This window comes from Eptatretus burgeri, chromosome 14 (genome assembly GCF_056783735.1).
Source record: "Eptatretus burgeri isolate ZD-2024b chromosome 14, Ebu_testis_v1, whole genome shotgun sequence".
Lineage (NCBI taxonomy): Eukaryota > Metazoa > Chordata > Myxini > Myxiniformes > Myxinidae > Eptatretus > Eptatretus burgeri.
The window spans coordinates 59229901-59248205 of NC_140974.1; the positions used below are offsets into that span (position 1 = coordinate 59229901).

At 42.8% G+C, this 18305-nt stretch overlaps 2 protein-coding genes across 4 annotated transcripts in view; both read right to left on the reverse strand.

The window, feature by feature from the left end:
• TOMM70 (translocase of outer mitochondrial membrane 70) overlaps positions 1–3996 on the reverse strand; it is a 33992-nt gene extending 29996 nt beyond the window's left edge. The window contains exons 1-4 of one of the 3 annotated variants that reach the window (XM_085855073.1): positions 3732–3995; positions 1577–1750; positions 829–955; positions 294–403 (exon numbers count right to left, since the gene is read on the reverse strand). In XM_085855073.1, the coding sequence (XP_085711199.1) occupies positions 294–403; positions 829–955; positions 1577–1750; positions 3732–3944 (624 nt within the window). In that variant the 5' untranslated portion in view covers positions 3945–3995. Of the gene's footprint in view, positions 1–293; positions 404–828; positions 956–1576; positions 1751–3731 lie in introns of all 3 variants that reach the window. The other 2 variants (XM_085855074.1, XM_085855075.1) reach the window with 2 other exon arrangements.
• A 6143-nt stretch (positions 3997–10139) lies between these two features.
• NIT2 (nitrilase family member 2) overlaps positions 10140–18305 on the reverse strand; it is a 42107-nt gene continuing 33941 nt past the window's right edge. Inside the window, exons 7-10 of the mRNA XM_085855076.1 lie at positions 17634–17712; positions 14850–14948; positions 14359–14414; positions 10140–10710 (exon numbers count right to left, since the gene is read on the reverse strand). Coding sequence (XP_085711202.1) covers positions 10619–10710; positions 14359–14414; positions 14850–14948; positions 17634–17712 — 326 coding nt within the window. The 3' untranslated portion in view covers positions 10140–10618. The remainder of the gene's footprint in view (positions 10711–14358; positions 14415–14849; positions 14949–17633; positions 17713–18305) is intronic.

Sequence of the window (18305 nt, forward strand, 5' to 3'; positions counted from 1 at the left end):
ACCGGGGCATACACCGGGACCAGTACACTGGTACTCATTCCGCCAACCTCGGAAGGATGACAGGCTGAGTCAAACCCCCGGGTGTTAATTCAGCAGCCAACGGGACTCAAACTCAGGACCCTGGGATCCCAAGCCACCACCCTAAGCATTCAGCAAACACCAGGCCACACACACACACACACACACACACACACACACACACACACACACACACACACACACACACACACACACACACACACACACACACACACACACACACACGTTTTTAAATCGACCTCAAACCTCTTTACCCTGAAGGTTTCCCGAGCCTTCTCCCGTCCCATTTCCTTCAGGATACGATCAGCAGTAAGCATGCTGCTCTGGTTCGTAAATCCCTGGAGTATGCAAACGGCTGTGATGTCTGCACAAAGCAGAAAAACACAAATTTCATATATCCACATTTCTTTTTTTCTCCCCCATAGGAATAGAGAAAGGCTCCAGGAAGAGATAATGTAGTACGTATAATATAAAAAAATAACAAATTGTAGGGCAAACAAGGTTAGCCACTCGATTTTGAAGTATTCTTTTTAAAAATAAAAATGAAAGACCAGTCAAATATGAGTCAAAAATGTTCCGCCTTGAGCAGTCAGCGGCACAACCGTGCCACCCAGCAAATAATGCTACCCACAGTCATGTCCCATACACAAAGACGAAGAATATGTAACAGTTTTCCCCGGTTAACTGCTTCGCATACTCTCAAACTGTCCGTTCCCATGGGTAATACCCGAAGCAGGCGACGTGTGCGGGGCATGTGCGCGTACAGGGCAACAGGTCCACGAGACTCACCCTCCAGTGCGGCGGTCTTGTTCCCAAGCTGCTCATTCGCCCGAGTGCGGCGTGCCAGTGCCTTCACGTACTTGGGATTCAGGTCTACAGCTCGTGAACAATCATGTAGTACAGCCTCCCACTTTCCCTGAGAAGGAACAAGCGTGCTCTATACACTTCCCAAACTATTAGGCTTGCATCCCTCTTGATACAAAAGACCATCGCATTGGAAGTAATCAAACACATAAATAAATCCCTCCATATCCCACCATCCTCCCCATAAAATGAAATTGAAAACATGAGAAAGGCCAATATGTCAATACCATTACACGATTACAATCTGATCTTCTCAGTCCAACTGAGCAGTCACTTTGGATCAAACAGATGACACTCGAGGTATGGTGGGTAATATATTAAAAACAAGGGGCGAAGGGAAATTACAAGGAAATTAAGCACAGGAGGAGGCCATTTGGCCCATCATGCCTGCGCCACACCAATACCAGATTTAATAAATCCGTCAATACCCCTTCCCTTCGTGTGAAGCCTTTTGGCTGCTACACTGGTAATCAGTTCACCGGCCTCAGAAGGATGACGGACTGAGTCAACCCACTGGTGTTAATTCAGCGGCCAACGGGGCTTGAACTCAGGATCCCAAGACACCACCCTAACCGCTAAGCCAACACCAGGTTGGATTGCGGTGCGTAGAATAGTCCAACTGAGACGAGGTGGTTCACGAACAATAAAACACCACAAGCAACGAGTCAATTACCAGCTTTTCCTGTGCAGCAGCGCGGTTTTGAAAGCACGTCGCCAATTCGGGCGACCTGTCGCTCGGGCAGAGAGCCAGCGCTTGTGTGTAGCATTCTACAGCCTCGGTGTACTTTTCAGCACGAAACAGGTCATTCCCACTGTTTTTAGCAACCTGGCAAGCCTCCACGGATGGCTGCAACAATAAGAGACACAAGGTGCAAAGACTGTACAAAGGATAGGTTAACTGCATACTGCATAGCTTTTACTGAAATCAAATACAACAGATAAAATTGGGATCAAATTATGTCCGAGATAAAATGTGCAGATACAACACAGACATGATGGACCAAAGAGCCTTTTCCTGCACCAGTAACAGAGTGAAAATATCAACGTTCTCCGTGTTGCTTTGCACAGGGGTTATCAAGCTGGTCGCCTCGTCATTTAAAAATAAATTATATTGCAACTTCAAAATCATGTTTTATGTGTACTAGTTTCATGTGCTGTGTGTGGGGGTGCACATGTTCCCCACCTCCCCCACTAAGTGTTTCTGGTGCCGGTGTTAATATGGCAACGCAGCTGCATCGACTCGTCACAAAGCTGTACGCCGAGGATAGAAAGTGTTCCACCAGATCTGACATTGTGGTGTTTGTATGATCTCCAACAAGAAAAACTAACCACCAATCATGAGGGTGAAAGGTATGTTCGACTAGTCACCTTACACACGTCATCCGTCGGGGCCGTGGCACGACAGGACATCCCAACTCTTCAAGCTGTCAAATGTATTGCTGCACCTACTCGACCGATAATGTGGACAACACTACCGAGCACAATCCATAGTCCTTCCTTGATGTTAACCACCTTTTATTCACATTATTACACAGATTCAGAATATCCGCGTCACAGTACACGAGCATGCATTTACTGCGCAGGAACCATCATACGTACTCCATTGGACGGTGTTTCACGAACCATACACACAAAATTGGAATCTCTGATTGAGGCGCGCCACATCGATACCATGGTCACGTGGAATTGCCTCAGTGTTCAGTACAAGTTAACACCAGAGATCCAAACAAGTCCATAGTCATTGACACCACGTCGCATCCATTTAGATCTTCGCTGGCATGAGTACTACGAGTTAAAAGCTTTTGTCAGGTCCACAAAGACCACCAGGTAGAGGTGTTTGTACTGCTCTCTACACATCTCCTGGAGTGGGCAACGCAGCGAAAATCATGTCCACCGTTCCCCGGTTCTTTCAGGGTTCACGTCCTCGGTTCGTGCGTCGATTCGCTTGACCACTCGTGCGAGGATTTTTGCCTGCGATGCTCGGCAACACCATAACTTTGGTGATTGTTGCAGCTGGTTCGGTCACCTGTCCTTTTGTAAAGGGGGAGTATCGTTGCATCCTTAAAGTCCTGCGACACAACTGCTCTCTCCCAGGGATGGTGCTGAACAGGTGAAGTGTCTGTCAGGTAGCTTCACCTGTGTTTGAGGACTTCTGAAGGTAGACCATCAGCTCCGGGGGAGGCTTTACGACTTCCTTCGAGCCGTTCACATAGTCATACACTCGCAGGATCGAAAGAAACAGAACCACCGGTAGAGAACGAATCAACACAACACTCCGACAACAAATTCTCCACGATGGTGCACCCTCTCTTCGACCATCGCACTATTTAGCCGGCATGGGGCCCATGTTACCGGTCAAATTATTCCATTGGTTAAATCCAGTGACGTCACGTCCGGTAAATGGCGGCGAGTGGCGTGCAGCTTCTCCTCGGCCATCTCACTATTTAGCCGGTATGTGGGACCATTTTACCGGTTAAATTTTTCCATTGGTTAAATCCAGTGACGTCACGTCCGGTAAATGGCGGCGAGTGGCGGTGCTTGTGCTGAAGGTTCGACTTTTACAGGCCGTCCACGCATCGATGCAACATCCAAGTGGAGTTCAGAGCACGGCGGAGGTATTACGATAAGATTTAAGTAATTCGTGAAATAAACAATGTGCGGCTCAACATGAGGAACGAGGTGATTTACAGTACGTACAGTGCGACGAGCTTCATCCGTTTAAGCTAATTGCGCGCAATTCTCTTTCTATCACAACAACGTGACGTCAACGTTCGTCCGTCCTCGGTTTCTAAAAGCGAGACCGATATATCCACCGACCTTTCGTTTACCTCAGCGCTCACCTGCAGTGAAACGTCATTCCGAGCTCCATTGGATTTGTGTGTGAGTGCAGAGGCAGGACCGCCGTCGGGGTCTCGGCGCTCGGAGGGCAAGTCGTGGCACCTCCGATACCTCCACAACAGGTAAGCCGTCGCACCCACTGCCACGGTCACCCCGACTGCGGCGGCGATCCGCAAACGCGTCGACCCACTATCCGCAGCCATCTTGAAAAACTGCTCGTTTTCTTGTCATTCTTCTTCCTCTTCACTTTGGTTTCCTGTAGTTGTTGTTTATTGAGTTTTTAATATAAAAAAAAATTTTTGTTGTTGTTTTATCAGTTACGGTATTAAATTCTGTTTTCTTACTAGAAAAAGTATCAAAAATGCAGTTTTGATGAAAGGATTAAATGAAAACAAGAAAAATGAGCAATCATAGATTACAGACCCTTGTCAGGCCTTGTTTTTTTGTGTGGTGTTTGTGTACTGGGTGTGTTAACGTAATTAATCAGAGACGTAATTAGAAACTTCCACTTTATAACTGTTGGCAGTGACTGCTGGTACCAAAACATCCCACTTTGATCGGACGCCTGACCTTGACCCTTGACGTTTATTATTATTCAATTTAATTCAGGATGGGATTAAAATAAATTAAATTCAAATCAAATGGAAGATGAAACGGGTAAAGTCCTGCTTTGGAGTCATCGGAAGGAACCCGAACAAGCGAAAAGCAAAGATGACGTCATCAGAAGGAACCTGGATAGGATTCAGGTTTCAGCTGCTACTCCTCCACTCTGAAACCCATCCAGGCACAGCCAAGTGAGCCTCATTCAAAAAAAAAAAAACCACAAAAAGAACCAAGATCAAAAACAAGCTCAAATGAGCTAAGATCCTCGTCCTCTTAAGGATGACGTCATAAAAACTAATATGACGTCATTGTGATGTATCAGGTTTGCGATAAATTATCTGTGCTAATGCCCGGCTTGATTCCCGCAAACAAAATTCAAACAGCTTGCCTAGTTTCGGAGATAATTTTTTAGGCGATTTCCATTAGCGGAGATATTTTGACGTCATAACTTTTTTTTCTAGTTGGAATTTCCAAAATGGGAGATGGTCACTGTCTGTGCAGGGTATTTTTACATATATATATATATATATATATATATATATATATATATATATATATATATATATATATATATATATATATATATATATATATATATATATATATATATATATATATATATATACCAAGTTTCAGGAAGTTTCAATGAAAACTGTAGGCTGTGAAACAAAAAAGTCCACAAGAAGAAGATGAAGAACAACAACGTGAGTAAGACTTGGGGATCCTCCACAAGGATCTGAAAAATTAAATAATTCTGGCTGCCACACCATGCATCCAATCAGGTTAAAATTTAAACATATTCCCTCTCCCTCTTAGATCATAATTGTGAAGTTTCACGTCGATTGATGAAGGGATTCAAGAGAGAATTTTTAAAGATTTTTCGCACAATCTAATATGCCTGCCGGACCATGTGACCGATCAATTATATTCGTGAACACCCTGGTATCCCCAAGGCCTGGGGAACATTCATGTGAAGTTTCCCCTCGATTTGTCCAGTTGATCGAGAGAAGAAGATTTTTTTTGAGGTTTTAGAGTAAATCAAATATGTGTGAACGGTTTGTTCCTCATGGATCGGCGGTAATACGTGTAAAGTTTCGCCTCGATCTGTTGAGCCATTTCAGAGAAGATTTTTGAAGGTTAAAAAAGAAGAAGAAAAGGCTGTTGAACCATGTGGCTGATGACATCATCAATTTGTTTTCTGTGGTCCAATTTATCCCAAGATGACCCTCAAAAATTTTCATACTGATCGAATGTGCCGTTCTATGTATGTAATTATGACGTCACTACAAAGGTGCACCTATGACATCAGAATAAAAAGAATCACGTATTCCCCACGAAGAGTACGTGCCATCTGCCAAGTTTACATTTTTTCCTTGGTGCGGTTTGAGATAGAGGTCCAAAGTTTTTCTTTTTTTCCAACATGGCTGCCATACCACGTGATCTATGACATCATAATTATCATTAAAACATTCTACATGAGTGGTCACACCTATGGTGAAAATTGCCTCAATCCGACAAGCGGTTGCAGAGAAACACACTCATGTTCTGTGCAGACAAACAAACAAACAAGCAGTCATAGACTGGTACTTACGAAATCGTCAACTTGACCTCTGACCTTGTCTAATAAAAGCTGTCTCTAGAGAAGGCAGCGACACAAACCAGAAGTTTCTACAATGATGCTGTACCAAACCATCAAAAATCGAATATTTGACCTTGCTGTGACCTTGACCTTTGACCGATTTTGACTAAAATCTAAGCAGCACTAGCCATCACCCTCCTGAATCACGTGGTGTAATTTGACATTGGTAGCTTCTTCCGTTCTCGAGTTATCGTGCCTACAAACAAACAAACACATACACAAACAGATGACGGAAGTCATCAATACACTTACGAAATCTTTAGATTCAGGAAGTTTCCGTGGCACGACAGGACATCCGAAATCCGTGGCACGACAGGACATCCGAACTCTTCAAGCTGTCAAATGTATTGCTGCACGTACTCGACCGATAATGTGGACAACACTACCGAGCACAATCCAAATCTTTAGATTTCGTAAGTAACAAACAGACAACCGGACCCAAATGAAATACCCTCTCCTCGGGTGAGGGCAACTCGAACAGCACTTGGGAGAGCCCACACCTCCGCCAGGCTGAACAGTTTACATTTTGTATTCCACTGATAAGCCGGTTCTGGATCCAGATCTTCACCAGAATCGAATCGGCTAGTTCTTGTCCCCTAACCAACTCATCCACCATGTTTTGTCATAACTCCTCCACAAATGTTTGAGATATCATGCGACACAAACATCGTTTTGGCCACATTTCTCGATGGATGAGGTGTGTGTGTGTGTGTGTGGCATACTTTTTGTCTATTAATTACGGACGTCTATTCATTAATTCCATGTTATTGGAATGTTCCGATTGACCCTTTAGATTGCCGAGACCCCTTCGTACTCTGAAGAACCTGAGGACCCAAAAGTCCCCAAGGACCCAGAAGACTGTAGATCCTGCCGACCTTCGACCATACTACAAAAAAATCCATAAGAATTCCCATGTTTTAAACGTATGCCATGTTAAGGTATATAAAGCAGCTTAATACCTCCTTCTACCACGGCATGGCATTCTAATTATAAAATACACCAGTAGATTACCCGTCCCATGGACGGGTAGCAGAGCTGGTGGTGGTGGTCTGTTCTGTGGTTGGCACATGATAGTACTGGACCAATCATGTTCGGTGATGTACCTCGGACTGCACAGCTAATACTCGGCTTCACTTTTTAATCCCCCTAAATTTGCTCATTCGCTCGTGATCGCGAGCTCGAAAGTATGGCGATCCAGTCATGTCAACTATCTATTACTAAAACTCTCATCTTGTATGTATGTATGTATGTATGTATGTATGTACGTATGTTCCCGAAATACAGCCAAAATGGTACACGATAGCGCAAAAAAATTTAGGGCCACCTGACTCACCATTCTCCTGCGGTGTGCAGTATCAAGTTTCGTTCAAATTGGGAAACAAAAAAAATATTTCAAAAAATCAATTCCCGATTCGGTCAAGTACTCTTTGGGAGAATTTGATCAATGCAAACAAACTCAGCGGTATAGTTTGCTGGAGCTATCTTTCTTTTTTTCTTGAAATGATTTTTTTCATCAACCGCTGTCACAACGGGAACCCAACGGGCTCATGGGTCTGTGAGTGGGGAAAGGGGTGACGGGTATACAATATAGCTGAGTTTAGTGGACCGTTGACGCTTCGTCTAAGAGGATTAATAAACACTGAGCTCCATTATAGGATATGATAACAAAAACAATGATAACATTGGAACGAAGCATATATTAAGTAACACTTATAATGTTTACACCAATCAAAAGAATAGTAGTATCATATGGCAATAATAATAATAATAATAACGAACATACAAGCACATCTGGGCTTAGTGAAAGGCAAGCTGATGCTGAAGCAGTACAGCAGGCAGGTGTGCAACAAGGCTGTGAAGACCAATGAAAATTTGGTCCATCGGACCAACGGGCCCGCCAGTCACTTAAATTCTTGTATCCGGTACTGGATCTTCACCAGAATCGAATCAATTTGTCCTTGTCGCACACCCAACATGTCCACAACTGTTTGAGATATCAAATATCTCACTTTGTCTGTCTGAGCATGTGTTCAATAATTACAAGCAGCTACCTATCACTTGCCAACCTTATCAGTGGCTTTGAATGGAGTGCTTGCTTGATTGCTTAAGCCACTGAGCGAGCGCTCTCCGAGAAACTTGGTAACTGAACAGCCCCTGGTTGTGTAATTTGGTGGAGAAGGGGAGGAGGTGGGTCGCCATGATGATAAAATTAAAATTGACAGATCATGGGGTTTTGAGAGAAATTAGGAAGGCAGAGGAATGGGCCGGGGAGATGGGGGAGGGGTAATAGGGGAGGGGGTTGGGTAAAGAGTGAGGTGAGTGGATGAGAATTTATGGAGCAGTTGGAGGAACCTAATAAATAGAAATTCCAAAAAGGTTAATTTTTTTAACTGGGACTGTCGACATTTACCTGAAAGGTATTTTGCTGCAGAAGCAGTTTCATCAGTTAATGAGTGACTGCCTGTTGTCAGTGGCGGATAAACACCCGGGTGCTTAATGCTTACTTGAGTGCTTAAGCCACTTGGCGAGCGCTCCACAAGAAACTTTTAGCTCTTCCACGAGCCTCATCTGTGTACAAAAAAAAAACCTTGGTAACTGAACACACCCCTGCAAGCGCTGGGGTGTGTTCCATTGCCAAACAGCTGGTGGAGCACTCGCCAAGTGGCTTCATCGCTCGAACAAGCAATCCAATGAAACAGTTGATAAGGAACGGCTGGCTTGGCAAGCGATAGCAAGCTGCTTGGTGATTGAACACGAACATGGCATTTTCTTACCAAGGGGGGAAAAAGGCAATAAAACGTGGGAATACCTCTGGATTTTTAGCAGTAGAGTCTAAAACGAGTGTGAAAATAACAATCCACTTTTTTTTGGGGGGGGGGGGGGAGAAAATATACATGTCAACATTTTTTGGGAGAAAATAACATGGAGTCCTCTCTATTGGGGGGGGGAGCATTTTGGGCCTAAATATTTTTTATGCCCAGGCCCCCAAAAATCTTAATCCGCCTCTGACTGTCGGTGATGGGAGAATAAAATGGCCCGTTTACTTTTACTGCTAAAATGTGCTCAAAAAGTGATGCTTGCCAGCATCAGAAGTGACATCACTAGAATTAGCCAATGTATCCTCTTTAGCTACAAAACGTCAGTCACTGGTCCGAACCGCCAAAAATAAATTAACGAAAGCCATTATTAAAACAAGTTCATACATCTTTGTACAATTTTTGCATCATGTTTCAATAAAGGATTTAAAATATAAATTGATTTTTGTATTGCATTTTTTTTTCAATATTTTTAACGGTATTTAATTTTTCGACTATCAGACCCCTCGTAATTAATGATCGAGTATTTTCAAAAAGAGTTGGTCACTGTATACACGTACCCTGCAGGTCAATGTGTTTGGGATTAATCAGAGGTGTGCCCACTGTTTAACCATTGCCCATGTGTACCTCATGCTAAGAAAACATAGGTCAGGCTTCTGCAGTGTTGCAGATCTTTAGCATAGAAGGAAAAGGTGTCTGAGGACTTTGGAATCCGTGTCAATCCTCCATTCACCACACCATGAACTCCTTTTCTCCCCGCTCATCACTTCCGGATTCAACCAGTTCCACAAACCTGAGATCCAACATATTTACATGTTACCACAAGAAAGACAAAATGATGCCGCGACCGATCCAAATATTCTCCGAATTTGGAGTGTGACGTCGGTCAGAATGTTTGTGACTTACTCAAAGGTAAATGGATTACCTCTTCACCCACCATCCTTCCAGGACTAATCATCTGCCAATCTGTCCCAGTGGAGATCTCAAATACTCAGTTCGTCAAGTTACTGAACACCTTTCATTTGTGGGTTTCAAATGGAAAAGTCAGTGCGTAATAAGAGGGCTCTTATAATTGGGGTGGAGCTCAAGAATTATTACTTTGTCTGGGTGATAATACAATTCAATTTTGCCTTTTTCGTCCTACGTTATATGAACCATTGGACACCTAAATTTACATCATTCACTCAATTTTGTAATCCAGACATAACGTATCGACTATGTGTATATATTACACTTACACGTGGCTAATAAGATGTAATGTTCACCAAAAGTTATTTTTAAATGGTGAACGGTCGAGGCTCATAATTGCTTGTTCAATTACCAAATACAACAAGCTGAAAGAAATGTGCAAGGTGACATTTTAAGTTTCGGAGAAAAGTTACAATCACCAAGGAACGGATTACAAAAGAAGGAAATGTAAAAAAAAAAATCAAAACAATTTAGCTGATGAAAATATATTTATAGACAAGAATAAAATAGTGTTATCAAGTCAATGAGCCTATACCTGTGTCATTCAATATCTTCTTTTATTTTTAAACAAAGGGAAATGTTTTCAAAGGAGCAATTTTAATCAAACGTTTATAACTATAAATTCACAACTGTGTATTATATATATATATATATATATATATATATATATATATATATATAGATATTCATTCTGCTTTGCTATAATAATCTTTGTGTGCATTCAAAATACTATGTATGTGTTTACCATAAAAATCAACTGATTAGCAGATCAAAAACTTGTTCTTCCTCAAGAACTGCCTGCAAATACAATTGCAGAATCCCCCATTGTGCTCTTGCCAAATGAGAAGACTCAGAGTCGTGGGGTGCTCTCTTGGTACAGGTCCAAACGCTTCTGCACCAACACCGGTACTCTCCGTCGAACATCGTGCAGAAGGCCCAGGTCTGGAAGAAGTATGTAGTGAGAGTACAACACCAGCCCTGTCACACTTGCAGTACGCCGCCATTTTTTTCCTTCCAATAAATCAAATCGGTTTCTAGTGGATGCATTAAACAGATTACCACCGATAAACTCAAGACTGTGACATTTTAGAGGTGTTGTCACACACATATATATCTGTGTGGAATGTCTCAGGTTTGTCATTCCCCCACCCCACCCCCCACACCCACACCCAATATCTACAAAACAAATCCATGACTGAAGTGCCCCTTTGGGAAGCATGTACTCTCTGTGCAGAATTCAACCACTTTTGTGGTTCTTCTACCACTCTAATCCATTCTGTGAGTGGGGAAAGGGCTGACAGGATGTCCGAGAGGTACGTACACTCACCTTTAAGCTGTATCGCCTGGGTTTGAAACCCAACCCAAATAGAAACTGTCATCCCGGTGTTTCACAGGCAGGGTGCTCATCAATGTGTGTGCCGTCCTTCGGATGGACGTTAAACGGACATCATGTTTGCCAGCATTCATTGGACATTAAATATCTCATGGTGTCCTTCGTGAAGAGTAGTCGAGCTATCAGCATGAACAAATTCCAAATTCCTGCCCTCACCAGCAAAGCATCAGTGGCACAGCAACGCCCTCAGTCAATTATGTTACCCCACAGACTTGTGCTGCACATGAACCAAGAAGTGGGGAAAGAAAAAAAAATGGACATAAATCAACGTCGTCAACCGATATGCCTCCGCCCACATTAAGTCTTTGCTGACTATAACTTTGACCAAAAAACCACATCTAATTTGCACATACATTATGGTACATGCATTCAAACAGAAGACCAAGAAGGAACCCGAAGAAGTAAAGAGCAAAGATGGAGTCATCAGGAGGAACCTGGATAGGATTCGGGTTTCAGTCGCGACTCCCCTACCCTCAAACCCATCCAGGCACAGCCAAGTGAGCCTACAGAAAGATTTCTGCAATCATTCACTTCTCCTTAGAAAGATAAATAAAGAAAGAGAGAAATACAGAGTAAAAGAGATGAAAGAGAAGAAAAAGCAAAGATTAGAATGAATAAAGAAAATTGTGAAATGCAGTAGACAATGCATGCAGTAGACCAGTCCATGAGAGGCAGGTCGCCACTCGAGACACTCCGTGACTCATGGTCGGCTTCAGCTAGTCTGAGGTCACCACGAGCACCACAGGTATGTAGAAAAGGCATACCCACCCCGAGTTCAAATCCTTAGTTTAGTTCAAATCCCATAGCCGATGCTATCACATGAACAGGAGTTTTAATGTGACCTATGACCCTTGACATTTTGATAACAAATCTATCATGGATGGACGTACTGATAGAGGTTTTTCCAAACTTGTACCAAGTTTGATTTAAATCCCTTCAGCTGTTCTCAAGTATCAGATTTTTAGGAGACATGACATCTGACATTTGACCTCTTGATACTAAAATACAATCAGTAAATCTTTGCATCATAATACGAGGGCCAGTCAATAAGTAACCTTAAAATATTTTTCACAAATTCTTTATTGCATGTACGTGTGCAACAAGTGTGTTAGTTTTCAACACAATCTCCATTGCGTTCAATGAATTTTTTTCCAGCACTTTACTAAGGCCTCTAGAAAAATATTATTTTGGCTGCTTGTGTAGGCATTCGTGTACCGCCTCTTGGACCTCTTCGTCGGATCAGAAAGTGGTTCCACCAAGCACCTCTTTAAGTGCCCCAAAGATGTGGTAATCCATAGGGGTGAGGTCTGGTGAGTAGGGTGGATGAGAAAGACACTCAAAATGCATGTCCTTGATTGTTGCAGCTGTAGCGTGGGCATTATGGTGCCGAGCCATTGTCATGTTGCAGGTAAACACCGGTAGTGAGTAGTGATTGCTGGTTTCAGATGCTTTATAATGAGGTCACAGTATGATGCACTGGTGACTGTGATCCCTCTGGGCATGTAATGCTCCACAAGTGAGCCTCAGCTATCACAAAAGAGTGTCAGCATCACTTTTCCAGCGGCCGGCTGTGTGCGGAATTTTTGGGGCTTTGGTGAAGTTGAATGGCGCCACACTTTACTTGCCCTTTTTGTTTCTCTCTGAAAGTAGTGGACCCAGCTTTCATCCCCAGTCACTACGCTCTAAAAAGCGTTGCCTTCTGTTTCATAACATCGCAGAAGTTCTTCACACGAGTCCACTCATCGGTCTTTCAGTTTGGGTGTGAGTTGTCCAGGCACCCACCTTGCAGACACTTTGTGGAACCCCAGCACGTCGTGAATGATAGGTGTGCTGAAGCATGGGTAATGTTCAATTCGGAGACCACTTCATCCAGCGTAATGCGATGGTTTTCCCTGAGCACGCACTCAACTCCTGCAACCATTTCTGGTGACTCGGCTGTGTGAGGTCGGCCCAAGCGTGCAATGTCTGCTACACTGGACACTCCACTTTTAAACTTCCTGTTCCAGTCGTGCACCTGCTGCAGCGATAAACATGCATCACCATATTGCATCTTCATTCTGCGATGGATTTCATTGGGATGCACACCTTCACTTCCCAAGAAACAGATGACAGAACGTTGCTCCTCCCTGGCACATGCTTCTAAGGGAGCCGACATCTTGGAACTGCTCTACTGATGACATATGCTCAATGTTTCCAGATTTAAAACAGGCAAAACATGACCCTTACCCAGAGATATAACATACAGTATGTCGTCGACAACTACACACATTACATTCTCAAATTTATATCGCCATTTTCAGGTTACTTATTGACTGGCTCTCATATATACTTGTACTAAGTTTGGGAGAAATCCCATCACTGGTTCACAAGTTAATACGGTCACATAATTTTTACCCAACAGGATCTCTGACCTTTGACCTCTTGAATCAATAATCTAAATAATCAGTTCATCTCTACGTCATTATACATACTTGTACAAAGTTTGACTTGTATCCTTTCAGCTATTCTGAAGTTATCACGGTAACAAAAACCTATCACAGAAGCAAACCATTGAACCACTCGAGAAAAGAAAAATAAACCTGTTCTCAGTTTGCATCCTCTTGTATGTGATCTCAGAGGTCTCATAACTGGTTCCTGAAAAACGATGCCACTCATGCAATGCAGCTTCATGGTACTTCCATCCATACATCCATTGGGACCATACTCTGTGCAGGGCGTTGGTGCTGCCAAAGCAGTTTCCTTGGCTATTGGGTACAATCCTGGACGAGTCGCCACTCTGACATAGGATACCAGCAAGCTGGCACTCATTTTGACGACCTCGGAAGGATGACAGGTAGTCAACCCCACCTGGTATTAACCTGACCGGGATTTGAACTCAGCATCCTAAAATCCAAGGCCCACCACCCTAACCATTAAGCCAACACCAGGCATACATGACTTTTGCATACTATTTATCTATGAATTTTAACTTGCTTTCTTCTTGTATATTGTATTAATTTTGTTTAAATTATCAATTGTAAAACTTACCTAAATTCAGCTTTTGGCAGCAATGGAAGTTGAATTGAAATAAACCGTAATAACCAGTAAACAAAGCAAGGACGGACGGACGGACGGACAACCCAAAAACGTAATGCCTCAGATGACGTCGTCAGCGAAGGAATAAAAACAGAAAACAATTTGCAAACAGACATACGTACCAAGATCAGCATACACTATCTTTTCATCAGCTTCAGCGCTTGCAATCACGGTTCCCCTGAAATAAAAAGTCACATTTTATTTCATTTCTGGCAACATCATAATTATCAGCAAAAAACAGGAGGAAGCTACTCCAACAACTTTATTTCATTCTTCTTCGAGAGCTCTCTCCCAACCCTCTCTGCATCTGCACTGTGCAGCAATCTTTCCTCTTCCTTTCTCAAGGCCCAAGCCTTCACTCCATACAGAAGAATATCTTATTTAAATGACCATTTTGTAAATCTCTACCCTCAGCCTACCCTGAAGTTTTGGATCACAGACTACTCCAAAACCAGTCCTCCACCTTGACCTTTCTCTCTCACATCCCCTCTGCCACTACCCCTCCTCCAAAATGGAACCCAGGTAATTAAGTACAAGATTAAGGCAGGAGGTAAATTAACGCACTTATCTCATCAAGAGTTCTATGGGCAGGATACCAAGTACGTGCACTCACCACGGATTCACCACCATAGAATGACCCCACGCTACATAACTTGCATCAGGATCTCGAGCAGGGGATACCGTGGCCACAAACAGCTGATTGTCCAATGCCCTGAGTGTCAGACATACAGGCAGTACTCTCACCTACCACCAATATTCCCTCGAAAAACACACGAGTCAGAGCGCACAACCACGCACACTTTATCAAACTCCGACAAACACCAAACTCCGCACAAACTTCTCCAACCCTCTGAACGGCATTTCAGTCACCTTCAACCCCTTAAGACCAATCACCAAACTTTATCTGGTTATCACTCCACCATCAACCATCTTGATAAATCAAACTATGGGGGAGTGGCTTATAAAAAATTTTAAAAGTAAACAAATATGTTTCGTCTCCACCTTTAAAACATCGCTCGCAATCATCGAGTTTGACAATGTGTATGACCCAAAATTGTTTAATATCTCTCCCTTCTGGCATTTCTTTTTCCATTTGTCACCCAGTGATATACGAATGGGAAGTCAATCCTTTCATCCTATTGTTGCATAAGTGTAGTCTGTGTGTAATAAAGACAAACAAGCAAATTGGGATAAAATAAGAGTCAAAATGGAATTCTATATATGGAAATCCTCGATTTACGCCTGCGGATGCATTCCTAAAAAAAACTGAATGTAAAACGAAAAAACGTAAATCAAAAACGATTTTCCTATTGGCACAGTGCTATTAATTGAAGATGCGCTCCTAGTCGGCTGAACCAAACTCAAATGGAAGTAAAGGCAGTAAATGTGTAAATACAGTTCCCCTCTCCATCGAGTGCAGCCTGTGGCTGCTGGGTGCATCATTGGTTGGGACGCGGCTATGCCGCTGATGCAGTGTCCCCCTTACCAGTACACTGGTGCTCATTTTGCCGACCTCGGAAGGAGGACAGGCTGAGTCAACCTCCTGGTGTATTTTAATTCAGTGGCCAACGGGGCTTGAACTCTGGACCCGAGGATCCCAAGCCACCACCCAACTACTAAGCCAACACCAGGCTTAATACAGTTCCTGTAAATAAATAAAGACATAAGAAATGAACAAGAAAATGATGTCGTGCAGAGCACGATACTTGCAAAATCCACCCCCTCTCCAAAGGTTGTCATGGATACATGAAATTGTCCATTTCTTTAAAATTAAAATTGGCAATCTTAATTAAAGCTCAGATCAAATGAAAATTGATTATTTTTCAGATTGAAATTGATGATTTTAGAAGTTTGACCTTGAGTTGACCTTTGACCTTTTGACATCAAAAATAGTTTACTTCTAAATTCAGTGATGGACTATGCAATTTCTGCTTAATTTCCAGGTTAATCAGATGAAAACCAACGATTTTTCAGATGAAATTTTTTATTTTAGAAGTTTGACCTTAAGATGACCTTTGACCTCAAAAATAGTTGCTTTACCAATTCAGTGATGGACTATGCAAATCGTGTTCAACTTTCAAGTTAAGAGGATAGTTAATTGACGATTTTTCAGTTGAAAATTAATGATTTTTAAAGTTTGACCTTGAGTTGACCTTTGAGCTTTTGACCTCAAAGATAGTTTGTTTCCCAATCCAGTGATGCAATATGCAAATTTTGTTCAAATTTCAAGTGAATCGGATGAAAAATGACGATTTCAGAAATTTGACCTCAAAATGAATAGGCTTCTCAGTTGAGACTACCTATACAACTTGGTAACGTTTAATGACGATCGGTTAAGAATTGTGACCTGCAACTAGTAAATCAATAAAGATATAAACAAGTGTTTAAATTAATAAATTATGGCCGGTTTTAAGTAAATGCGTACGGTACTCACCAATATCTGCGACACACGTTGAGGGACCAGGCCTGGGAGGTGCGGGGTGGAGGTGGAGCAGTTTCTGAGATGATGAGGCATTTGACTTTATTTCGGTGATGTTACTAGTAATTGTCCACAGTCGAGGGAGGAAGGCTGAGTATGTGGACAATGTCCACCAAACACTTCCCACACTCTTGAATGGCTTCACTACGTCCATTTTAATGTCCAAACCAATAGCTTTACGAGCCTTCTTCATGGGAGTCTCAGCCGAAGAACTTCAGGATCATTTATCATTCATTATGAAGGGGATTGGGAGAGTCTGGCACAAAATACTACTCATGAGTATAGAACACGCTGCGCGTGACTGAGGGCGAGAGAAGTTTTGGACTATACACCGCACCTCCTCTTGCGTGCTGACACGAAATTTAAACTTTTACCGCATGGGGGGGGGGATGTGAAAATTACGAGGCATAAGGAGAAAGTTGAGCAATTTGGTGAAGACATTAAGTCGAAAAAACATCAATAGAATGAGTGTAAATCGATGACTACATGCACTATGTATTATCGTACTCAAAAGGGAAAATAAGCTTCGGCTTCCTAAAATTGAAGATAACATCAGATCATTATCACATTTTTGAACTTGCATCTGGAAAAGAAAAAACCCTCCATCAAGGTCCCGGGTTGGCTCTGAAATATGACATGCTTTTCATAGCCAATCAGGGACCCACAGAGGCAAGACTTCACTGCCCTCACGGAAATTACTGGGAGATTTGTTAATTTGCATTTGTTGCTCAAATGCTTCCTGGTGCACTCATTGCTTCGAGTTTGGTTCCACCTATCAGTGATCTTTAAAATTCAACTGACAAGACAAAGACACATGTGAAACATTTGGAAATTCTCATCAATGTGCTTGCCATTCCTCAGAATGTCAAGAAGTTGGAGTTTTCTTTCATGCATTTCAGGACTTCCTCATGGCCTTACCGTGCCCTCTGCAGCAGCTCCCAATGAGCCGGTCCTGTTGTCATGTTGAAGGCGCCAGGATAGATCAACAGCTCACAACCTGAGGATAAACGCCTCACAATGTGGTGTGCTTTCAACGAACAAAACAGGTCTATGGGATCCGTGGGCCAGTGTGTAACTTTTCTTTGCAAGCAATTCTAAATGTACAACTAAGAACAACGAATCATTGGACTCTCCCATGAGGAAGCTGAGTTTTGGGGCCAATCACTTTCACATCGCAGACAGGTTGGTGGTCCCCGTATTCTACCACCTCCTTTCTGCTCTTGCACCCTCCGCCCTTTCCATGCTTTTGACCCTCCCACACCCCTCATGTTTCTGCAGGACAAATGTAATCTACCAACAAGCCCCTTCTGGTGAAACTGAAAATCCAGGATCACTGCTCACCTCCACTCAGTCTTCCTCTTTTTTCATGCCTGTGGAAGCAAATTTCACATTCTCTTCGATCTCATTCTTCCCTCCAGGTCTACAAGACAGCTGTTCACCACCATCTCAGATCATCCCCGATCCAAAATCATGATCTTTTCTACCCCCTCAACCACCCCTAAGCCCACCTCTTTCCAAGTTTCCAGTTTTTCCTTCCTGAGAGCTTGCTTCTGTATCCATCTTGTCCACCCCGTGTGTCCTCCCAAGCTC